An 11379-nucleotide genomic window follows, 5' to 3' on the forward strand; every position below is an offset into this window, starting at 1 on the left:
TATAGGTAAGGTGACTAGGCGTCAGGATATGATAAAAAAGAGTTGCAGCAGCGCCTATGATGATTGTATGTGAGTGTGTGTGTTGAGTCAGTATACATGTATGTGCATGTGTTGTGTGTTTGAGCAAATGATGAAGTGAGTGTTTGTGTTGAAGTGTCAGTGAGTGTTTAGGGTCCTGTGAGTGTGCATAGAGAGAGTGCGAAAATAAGATTGTTTCTGTAGCCATTTTGTTAGCTATTTAGTTATGTATTTAGCTGTCTTATAGCATGGGGATACAAGCTGTTCAGGAGCCTGTTGGTGTCAGACTTGATGCACCGGTACTGCTTGCCGTGCGGATGCGGAGAGAACAGTCTGTGGCTTGGGTTGCTGGAGTCGTTATCTGTTCCGTGCCTTCCTTTCACACCAGCTGATATAGAGGTCCTGGATGGCAGGGAGCTCGGACCCAGTGATGTACCGGGCTGTCCGCACCACCCTCTATAGCGCCATGCTATCGATAGCAGTGCTATTGCCATACCAAGCTGTCATGTCACCTGTCAAGATGCTCTGTGGTACAGCTGTTTAACTTTTTGGGACCCATGCAAAACCTTTTCGACCTCCTGAGGGGGAAGAGGCGCTGTCGCACCTTCACGACTGTGCGTGTGTGTGGACCATTTTAAGTCCTTAGTGATTTGGACACAGAGGAACTTGAAGAAACTGGGATGATTGAGTTTGTGCCATAACCAGCCTCTCAAAGCACTTCATGATTACAGATGTGAGTGCTACAGGGTGGTTGGTACTCATTGTGGCATGAAGCCTTAGAGCATTTGTCTGGTAGAGAAGCATCATTGGGCAGCTTGGTCTTCCTTTGTTATCCGTAATGGACTGTAGCCCCTGCCACATGCAGCAGGCATTGGAGCCTGTGTAGTATGATTTCACCTTCTATATTGTCCTTTTGTTTGTTTTAATGACTCTGCGGACGTCATAGCCGGACTTCTTGTTCTTGTCCTCATCCGTAGCCTCAGGGTTGTCTCCGATAGCCCTGTGTGCGATAGCCCTGTCCATTAGCGCCAACCTCCGTGTTAATCCAGGGCTTTTGATTGGGGAAGCAGCGAACCTTCACTGTGGGGACAACGCCGCCGATTCATTTCCTAATGAAGTCGGTGGCAGGTGGTTAGTTCGTCAAAGTTATAGGCGGCGGCTCGAAACATATTCCAATCAGCGCTTAGAAAGCAGTCCTGTAGCAAAATCTCTGATTCTGGTGACCATTTCTCACCTGAGCGGGTCACTGGTGCTTCCTGTTTGAGCTTCTGATGTAAACAGGAAGCAGGAGTACAGAGTTATGATCCGATTTGCCGAATGACGGCCGAGAGAGGGCCTTGTATTCTTGCTTGTGGGTAGTATAACAGTGGTCTAGGACTTAATCGCCCTAGAGGTGAAGAATACTTTTTAATTGGAAGTTGGGCATCACATGTTAAACATTGCTGTCAATACTATCATGTTGGTTGTAAGAAATGAACAACTAGTGCTTATGTCTAGATACACTTGATTTGCAGTTAAGATTTGAATTACATTTCAAATGTAACACTTTATACTTTTTGTTCAACTGAATAAATAAACTTGTAGACGCCTCATTTTTTGTGCCAAAGTCCGACCCTTTTCAGTGAATTTTAGTGACATGGTTTCCACTACCTGTGATATTAACAATCCAATCCCTCTCAGTAAATGAGAGACCGTGTTTGAATGTGCGCCTTAGGTTTTTTTCCCTCGTTCATTGATCCACAGGGCTACCTTCTGCTCAAACACCTTCAGTTAGTTAGTTTATGAATTGACGGTGCCGTCTCAATGCCTGATGCTCTGGTCTCTAGAGGACTATTACTGCCGATGTGACAACCGCGTTGTCGCTGCAGGGCAGTGACTGCCAGCCAGGGCTATTTTTAAGGGATGTGTAATTCTTGCCTGAATTCATACACTGCTCTGTTCGCTACATACTTCAATCTGAGACTGCCATCGCTGAAGTTGTTTGCGTTGATGTCAAAATGAGGGGTCATCTCTGATTTAGATCATGTCTAACTATTCAGAGGATCAAATACGAATCTTCAAAATGCCGCTTTACCCACGTGTGTCTTGGCTGTGGCCCAACCCATTGGCTTCTGGGAGGTTCAGACTAATTGCGGAGAAGAAACTAACGTCTGTGGGCGTGGCGTAGCGTTTGGCCGGAGCAAGGAATTTTGGCAGTTCTGCCATAATTGAATACTGCTGGGAAACCCAACAATCTGCCACAAGCTGCAGGTCTGTTCGCACAACTCATTTTATTCCTTTGTTTTATGATCAGCTTATTTATTTGTGAACTATTTTATTCTCTCTCTATTTGTCAAGCATTAGTTGAAAGAGTGAGCGTTTTGCTTACCTGGTGGTTCTACACCAAAGGCAACTTTTGTACTTCAACACACATTTCACATGATCTACTTTAAACTTCTCAAGTATTCAAACACTTGCTGATTGCATGTACTCATGCCCTTATTCAACAAGTGAGCTAGCAATTTACCCCCTTGTTTTGTCTGAGCTTGTGAGACTGATTTTGTTATGTACAGTATATGCCACTTAGAAGAAGCCGGGGGGGGGGGGGGGGCGCGCTGTTTTAAGATGGTCATACCAAGAGTAATTTAGCTATTTGATTTAGAATTTTAGGAGCCCTTTAGGTGTGTGTGTTAAAACGTTATTTGATGAAACATTGAATCAGGCTTTACTGCTATTAGCCCATAGAAACGCATTGAATAACAGATTCATACATGGAAAAATAGATGGTCAACAAAAAAATATCTAAAGGTTGTTTGTTTTTAAGTGTCTCTCCTATATCTGAGCGATATAAGAAAGTTTTACACATTAACCCCTTTTTTTATATGCACTAAACTACCTCTATACTGCCATTCATTTTTCAAACTGGTACCAGGCTACAATTCAGTCGAGTCTTGTGGGCGTCGTAGAGCAAAACAACCGTTCCGACGCCACAGATGTTTTCATGGCCAATATTCGGGACGTCTCATGGTCTGACAAACACTGCTGTAGCTCTGCCACCTTCCACCGCAGATGGGGCAGGCCGACATCGGCGGAGGTGGTGAATTGAGACGCAGCCCATGCAAAACTGAGATCTCTACTTTAAACAGGCAGATTTGTATGTGGATTTTTTTTTTTATTACTCTAGTTAGATTTTCGCGGAGCCGTGGACATCAGCTGGGGGGGGGTTTGGTACAATGAGTGCATACATTTGTAGCATCTTGGCATTTCAAACATCTTAGCCCTGCCAGCACCAACCTCTTACCAACTAAGCCACTCAGGACCTAGATGAAAACATAGTCGCAGAAAGTGGTAGTTCTTGAAATGGGTCTACAGACTGAGATCCAATTGCTGCAGTGAGCTATTTTTGCAAATACAAACAAGTGAAGTGTCTTGAAGATGACATATTTTTGAAAATCAAAGCATTGGCCATAAGGCAATGTCCCCTTGACAGTCCTTATCCATTATGAGAGAAAAAGTAAGACCGAGAGGAAGCATGATAAAAGTACACCAAAGGGAAACCTGGATAACCATGGTTATAGAGTCCTCCTTGCAAAAGATCTGGCAGTATGGACATGGAGAGGCAAGCAGACAGGCAGGCGGGCAGAGAGGCAAACAGGCTGGCAGGCAGAAAGCATTGAGTCATCCTGTGTCCAAGTGAGCTGCTCCCTAGGAGGGGGTCGGAAAAGTAGCCGTGTATACAAATCATCTTATCAGGCAGGCAGCAGCCATCTGTGGGAGATTTGATGGATTCTGAAGATTGGCTAAGGAAACACAAGTCAATTATACAGCATGGCAGGAGTTTCCCAGCAGCCCAGTCCTGAAGCTTATCACTAGAGTGGATTGGCTGTCTGTGAGCACCAATTCACACTGCTGCACATGTGATTGTTCTGAGAGAGCTATGCTTTTGTCTCCCCAGGCATTATGCCATATATAGTATACCCACTTTGCCTCAAACTGTTCCTCCATTGTTGAGTTTATGCGTATTGTTATAATTTGCAGTGAGTAAGCGGTTAGTACAATAGCATGTAAAATGACCATGACTGTGGCCATCAATGGACCCATGCAGATTTGCATCACAATGGTTGTCTGCAGTGCTTAAAATAACATAGCCAATGTTTTATAGGAAAGAATGGTGCTAAAAAAAAGGTCTCACTCACTGAAGAATGAAACGCAGCAAATATTGACTCTGCGCATCAACTTCATGTCATTGTCAATAAAAGCCTTTGACACTTATGAAATGCTTGTAATTATACTTCAGTATTCCATAGTAATATCTGACACTAAAGACACTGAGGCAGCAGACTTTGTGAAAATTAATATTTGTGTCATTCTCAAAACTTTTGGCCACGACTGTATATAACCTTTGTGTCCACATGGATGTGATACAGGAGCTGCTTGTAAGCTCATCATGAGTCATTGACCCATGACTCTTGGCAGCTTGTTTGATCGCTATACGCAATTGGGCAGAGGTCACAGGGGTATGTCGTGTACAATTCTGACCAGTAGAGGAGTCACCTGGCAGCCCTATACAGTTGTATTGATCCTGCCTGGCCCACCCCACTGACCAGAGGAAATGAGGGGGAGGCGGGCGTGCCGATCGTTGCTCACCAGGATCGTTAGGGCATCAGTGAGCGGGGACTGTGGAATCACTTATACTCTCTCTGCCCATTTTCCACATATCAATATCACAGCCTTGGCTTGTCACACCCAGTATCACCGTGATAGAAGGGCCCTAGGTGCCAGCCTTTTTTTCTTTACTTCAGCTCCTCACTTTCTTTCTTTCTCACCCCCCCCTTCAATTATCTCATTGGAGGTGAGCCTTTTTTTCTCTCCTGGTTCTCTCTGCTTTTTGTTCCTGTGAACATGGAGTCAGGGACAAGGAGACATTTGGTGGCCAGGGAAGAAAGGCAGCAGGAGACTGTCTCCTTCACAGCTCTGACTGATAGATCCCACTGTTCTCTTCCATTCACATATCAAGCATCAGACACCCCCGTGATGTCTAACCTGGCAGCCGTGTGTTAGTGTCATTCACTGCTCTTACACAGAGAGACTGATCCACTACAGGATCGCATCAGCTCTTTTAGAAATCATCTGGAACTGTAATTGACAATCGTGACGCCACTCGTATCCCACTGAGATGTGCCACTTTCTAATTTGGATCGGAGCACAAAGTCCTTGCATGGGAGAGATATGAGTGCTAAGTCTTTGCCACTCGGTTATTAGGGAAAGTTGAAGCTTAATGCATTTGACATGATAATCTAAATACTCCCACTGCGAGCTCTTAACGTGGAATCACATGCTGTTTAAAAGCACAGCAAGTCGGGAAAGATTTGTCAGCCCTTGTGAGATGCAGACTTTTAAATGTTTTATATATATATTTCCACACTGAGGTTGGAATAATACTGTGGAAATGATAATGCTCTTTTTAGTGTAAGAGCTGTTTGAAAAGACTGGCAAGAATTTCAGCCTGTTTTGGTGGGATGGAATTTACATGACCAATAAGAAAGAGTTCCAAAATTCTCTGCAAATAACAGCTAGTTTTCAGTTTTCCCCTCCCCACTCAGACAACTTCCAGAGAGTCCTAGCAAAATTCTTGCTTGAGAAATTGCTATTTGCAAAGAAGCTGTTTTTTAAATTATTTTTGACCATTTTAATTGAAAACAATCACAGTACGGTACTTAATTGTTACCTAGAAATTATTTGATATTGAGATATAAACAGCTACATTGGACCTTTTTAAAGTTGTTGCAGATAATTGAGGGAATTGGGAGAGAGTGCAGGTGGGGGACTTGTTCTCATTATTAATTAACATGGTTTATTTACAAGTTACATCTAATATTAAGTACTTTAAAGTTCAGAAATTCGTTCTGAGTTTGACAAGCCTGTGACTTTTGATTTTATCATGATGTCTTTGCCCGTCTGCAAAACCTGTCACGTTTTGTGTTTGTCTCCTCTTGTCTTCCAGCTGCCCTATGAGCTGCAGGACATGGTGAACAAGCACATGAAGGCCAGTCTGCCGGATAAGAGTTCTCAGGGGGCCCAGGGCCAGGACTCCGACACCATGAGCCTGACGCCCGCCGACGTGGTGCCCACCTCAGTCATTGCCCGCATCCTGGAGAAGCCTGAGCCTCTGGTGCTCAACTCTGCCCAGTCCAGCAGCAGTGCAGGCCGGCCCCAGGCAGAGGATGTGTTTGTTCATGTGGACATGACTGGGCCCCAGGCAGGAGGAGGGGGTAGAGAGAACGGGGGTCCCGGTCACAGCAGCAGGGCCCCAGCCCAGAGCAGCCAGGCCCAGGAGCTCCTCCAGCAGAACGGCATGTGTCGGAGCCAGAGCAGCCTGTCAGCAGACGGCCAATCAGGAGAGGAGGGTAGAGAGGGTGGTGCCTTCGAGAAGCTCAACCCCTACCCAGCCCCCCCTCCGCCCCACCCCCTCTATCCCGGCCGCAAGGTGATCGAGTTCTCCTCGGACGACAAGGTGAAGATCCCCAAGAACAGCCCCCTGCCCAACTGCACCTACGCAACACGCCAGGCCATCTCCCTCAGCCTGGTGCAGAACGACGAGGAGAACGAGCGCCAGCGCACCGTGCCAAACAGCCCCGCTGTGTCGGACGGGGGCTGGCGATCTGGGACGTCCTCCTCCTCAGGGGGAGGGGGGCAGCGTGACCCCTGCCGCACCCCTACTCAGCTGGACACAGCAGACCCTCTCTCCAACCAGTCCAGCCCCTTCAGCAGCCCCCCTCAGCCCCCTAGCGCCTTTGCCAGCTCAGGTAGCTCCGAGGAGGACCTGCTGGCCAACTGGCAGCGCATGTTTGTGGAGAAGATGGCACCATCCTCTGAGGGCACCCTGGTCAACCGCACCTCCTTCAGCAGTGAGACGGTCAAGGACCTGGAGAGGACCCGGACCGGCAAGCCAGTGGGCGGGGGTTCCGACAGGGGGGCACTACGGGGGGCCTACTCGGACGGGGAGGAGGGGTCCTCCACCCGCAGCTGGACAGCAAGCCGAGAGTCCAGCCTGGACACTGACACCAGCAGCATGGCTGACCTCCGCACCAGGAGGGGGCATTATGGAGCAGACTTCTCCACAGAGGAAAGCGAGCAGCTGCTGATGGCCCTGGACCCACTGGACAACGACCGAGACAACACCAGTGGCGACACCGTGTCAACGGCCATCACTGTGGAGACCAGCCCGGCGGAGGCCAATAGGAATGATTTTGTGGACGAGACTGGGTCTGTAGGCAGCTCTGCAGAGGAGAGAGACATCCTGCCACAGGACTTCCCCGTCAAAGCCCCCCGGGTCCTGGCAGGGCTAGAGGACTACACAAAGAACACCCCTCCCCTTCCTGCAAACTCCTCCACCTCCACCCCCGGCCGACCCCTGAAGAGCCCAAAGAGGATGGGAGTCCACCACCTGCACCGCAAAGACAGCCTGACCCGGGCACAGGAGCATGGTAACCTGCTGGACTGAGACTAGGGGACTTTACTCCTCTCACTTCATCGGTCATCTGACAGACTAACTCTTCAATGGTCTGTGGACTCTTTATCTTACCAGAAAAGAGAGAGATGATTCGTGTTGGTCCTTCCTTTGTCCGTGCTGCTGTCTCTCATGAGTTTAGTCAGGAAATACACACATTCTCTAGTAACCACATTCAAGAGCTGACTGTTCTTTAAAAGATATGTGCGATGCCTGGCTGCCGGTTGAATGGTAAAGTTTGCGGTGTTCTTTCCTTTGTTTTCCACTGTAAACCTGCAATCTCCTCCAGTAGCAGAACAAAGGGTCCTACAGGTGGTTTCTGAATGAGGTTAGTTTTCTGTCTCTCAAACACTCCAAAACTGTTGCAGAGAGGAGAATGGTGACTACAGGGTCATTTCCTGTGTGTAAACATCCAGCCAGAGTGTGTTCTCATGGAACAGCCCAGATGGTGCAACGTTTCATCTCGTCACTTGAGATGATCGGCGATATGCAGGATGGATGGAGTTGTTGCCTTCTCCCTTGTTGGTTCTCTTTTACCCTGGATCCCCCCTCCCCCCTAGAGAAATGATATGTCATGCAGGAATCTGATAACATGAGAACTTTACCTCCATCTCTGAATGGACGAATGGTGAAGAGGGCAAGCACTTGCAAGCGCATGCTGTTGTCTGGTGTGAGTGGATGGTGGAACGGACCCCCACACAGACTCTCAGTGCCTATCCCTCTCTGTCTGAGGGGGTTTCTAACCCCCCAATTCCCAGAAAAGATCTATTCTGATGCCCCTCTGGAGCACCTGAAGTGTGCAGCAGTCTGTTGAGCACCCACTCTTAAGGGCTCTCTTCTCTGTAATTGGTCAACTACACAAGAACTAGGAAGGTCACCCTCAATGAATTCCTGAAATTGTCGGTCTCACTCAAGTTTATTTTCTCAATAACACATTAGTTTTCATTGATTTGTCTTTCTATTATCGTAATTGTTACCTTTTTTATTTCTTCAAATCGCTTCTTCATTCAAATAATTTTGATTTTGACATTTAGATTTTTATGCCACTTTTATGGCTGAGGTCTGGACATATTATGACGTTGATGGTCGAGAACAGTCAAAGTATTTCTACTCTTTCACTTTTGTTCTGTTATTGATCTGTCATTGGATTTAGTCATCTGTATTTTCATTTCAAGAAACAAACAGGCCTATAGTTCTATTGTTAACTCTGGTACTTTACATGGGTTATTACAAAGGAAGACCTAAATGGCATGAAACACGGTGTTTTTCAGAAGAACCACGACAACCTTTTAAGGCATTTTTGTGGATGTGTTTTGGAAATATTCACTAGGCCCTGGGGGGGGGGGGGAATAATTCTCCTTGAAGATGCCTTCAATTCTCATTGTGTACCACTTCTGTTAGCAATGTATTCAGTAACAATAGTATGTTTCCAGAATATCAAAGTGACAAGGAATAATCGAAGGCGAAAGGTCTGCATGGTATGACAGGGCTGGTTGATGATATTTTTGCTATTTCTTTACCGTTGACAATTTCCTGATCAGGAAAGTATTTTTGTTTGTGTACTACCCAGTCTCCGTTGTGAGGGTTCACAGAGGATGTTATACTAGTAACTAGTAAACCGTGAAGAGGATAATGATTTCATATGTTTTCCTCTGTGTTCAGCCAACCTTTTAAGTATTTAATCAGTGTGCTTATCAGATGTCCCCCACCCCTAGATATTCTGGTGGAGAGTTCAGATCATTTGAAAAAATGCAAAGTTGTTTTAATCTTTGTCCCTTTCTAAATACAATACCTAATCTGGAATGTAATCATGGCTTCACGATATTTGGCGTTTATTTTCGCTATAGGTCCATTTTCATCCACATGCTTTTGTATGGATATAATTTTTGATTTTATGGATTGATTTTTGATTGTGTGCGTGTGTTCCTTTTGGACTTTCATTTGGTCCAGTATATTCAATTGACTTACCGTTCTGTATTTAGCCATGTTGAATTTGTCTTAATTGTAATCCATAAAATGTGTTCAGCATCAGATTCTCTATGTACAGTTGAAGTCGGAAGTTTACATACACTTAGGTTGGAGTCATTAAATCTCGTTTTTCAACCACTCCACAAATTTCTTGTTAACAAACTATAGTTTTGGCAAGTGGGTTAGGACATCCACTTTGTGCATGACACAAGTAATTTTTCCAACAATTGTTTAGACAGATTATTTAACTTATAATTCACTGTATCACAATTCCAGTGGGTCAGAAGTTTACATACACTAAGTTGACTGTGCCTTTAAACAGCTTGGAAAATTCCAGAAAATGATGTCATGGCTTTAGAAGCTTCTGATAGGGTAGTTGACCTCATGAGTCAATTGGAGGTGTATCTGTGGATGTATTTCAAGGTCTACCTTCAAACTCGGTGCCTCTTTGCTTGACATCATGGGAAACATTGTAGACCTCCAAGTCTGGTTCAACCTTGGGAGAAATTTCCAAACGCCTGAAGGTACCAGGTTCATCTGTACAAACAATAGTACGCAAGTATAAACACCAGCCGTCATACCACTCAGGAAGGCGTTCTGTCTCCTAGAGATGAACATACTTTGGTACGAGAAGAGCGACTCAATCCCAGAACAACAGCAAAAGACCTTGTGAGGATGCTGGAGGAAACCGGTACAAAAGTATCTATATCCACAGTAAAACGAGTCCTATATCGACACAACCTGAAAGGCCGCTCAGCAAGGAAGAAGCCACTGCTCTGCAACCGCCATAAAAAAGCCAGACTACGGTTTGCAACTGCACATGGGGACAAAGATTGTACTTTTTGGAGAAATGTCCTTTGTCCTCCATCATTAATTTTGGAGGAAAAATGGGGATGCTTGCAAGCAGAAGAACACCATCCCAACCGTGAAGCATGGGGGTGGCAGCATGATGTTGTGTGGGTGCTTTTTTGCAGGAGGGACTGGTGCACTTCACAAAATAGATGGCATCATGAGGCAGGAAAATTATGTGGATATATTGAAGCAACAGCTCAAGACATCAGTCAGGAAGTTGAAGCTTGGTCGCAAATGGGTCTTCCAAATGGACAATGACCCCAAGCATACTTCCAAGGTTGTGGCAAAATGGCTCAAGGACAAGAATGTCAAGGTATTAGAGTGGCCATCACAAAGCCCTGACCTCAATCCTATAGAAAATGTGTGGGCAGAACTGAAAAGGCGTATGCGAGACAAGGAGGCCTACAAACCTGACTCAGTTACACCAGCTCTGTCAGGAGGAATGGGCCAAAAGGCACCCAACTTATTGTGGGAAGCTTGTGGTAGGCTACCCAAAACATTTGACCCAAGTTAAACAATTTAAAGGCAATGCTAAGAAATACTATTTGTGTATTTAAACTTCTGACCCACTGGGAATGTGATGAAATAAATCACACTCTACTATTATTCTGACATTTAACATTCTTAAAATAAAGTGGTGATCCTAACTGACCTAAGACAGGGCCATTTTGTTAGGATTAAATGTCAGGAATTGTGAAACTGAGTTTAAATGTATTTGGCTAAGGTGTATGTAAACTTCCGACTTCAACTGTAGCTTTAGTACATAATAAGGATGATTGAGGCAAAAGTCAGCATTTTCATTCATGTATTTGCCTTTCTAATGGCTTTTTGATTGCGTGGTTATGAAGCCGGATACTGTCCTGCTGTTTTATTGATCCCAGATTGACAGCTCACAGTGAAAGCCCTTCAGTATAAGGCAGTAATCCAGTATGAAGTCACACACCTCATGCAGTGTTCTTAACTCTGAGTCAGACTCTAAGCCATCTGCTTGTATTTGTTCATGCAACCCTCTGTGGGCTGAAGACGGTGTATATCATATACGGTGCATTTTG

At 45.5% G+C, this 11379-nt stretch overlaps 1 protein-coding gene across 2 annotated transcripts in view; it reads left to right on the forward strand.

Annotated features, from left to right (window-relative positions):
• The window catches only part of LOC109898836 (tight junction-associated protein 1-like), a 131009-nt gene extending 122141 nt beyond the window's left edge, over positions 1-8868 (forward strand). For both annotated transcript variants that reach the window (XM_031835825.1, XM_031835824.1), the window contains one exon: positions 6002-8868. In XM_031835825.1, coding sequence (XP_031691685.1) covers positions 6002-7501 — 1500 coding nt within the window. In that variant the 3' untranslated portion in view covers positions 7502-8868. The remainder of the gene's footprint in view (positions 1-6001) is intronic.
• Positions 8869-11379: the final 2511 nt, after the last annotated feature.

The sequence above is a fragment of the Oncorhynchus kisutch genome, linkage group LG11 (assembly GCF_002021735.2).
Source record: "Oncorhynchus kisutch isolate 150728-3 linkage group LG11, Okis_V2, whole genome shotgun sequence".
NCBI classification, from domain to species: Eukaryota; Metazoa; Chordata; class Actinopteri; order Salmoniformes; family Salmonidae; genus Oncorhynchus; species Oncorhynchus kisutch.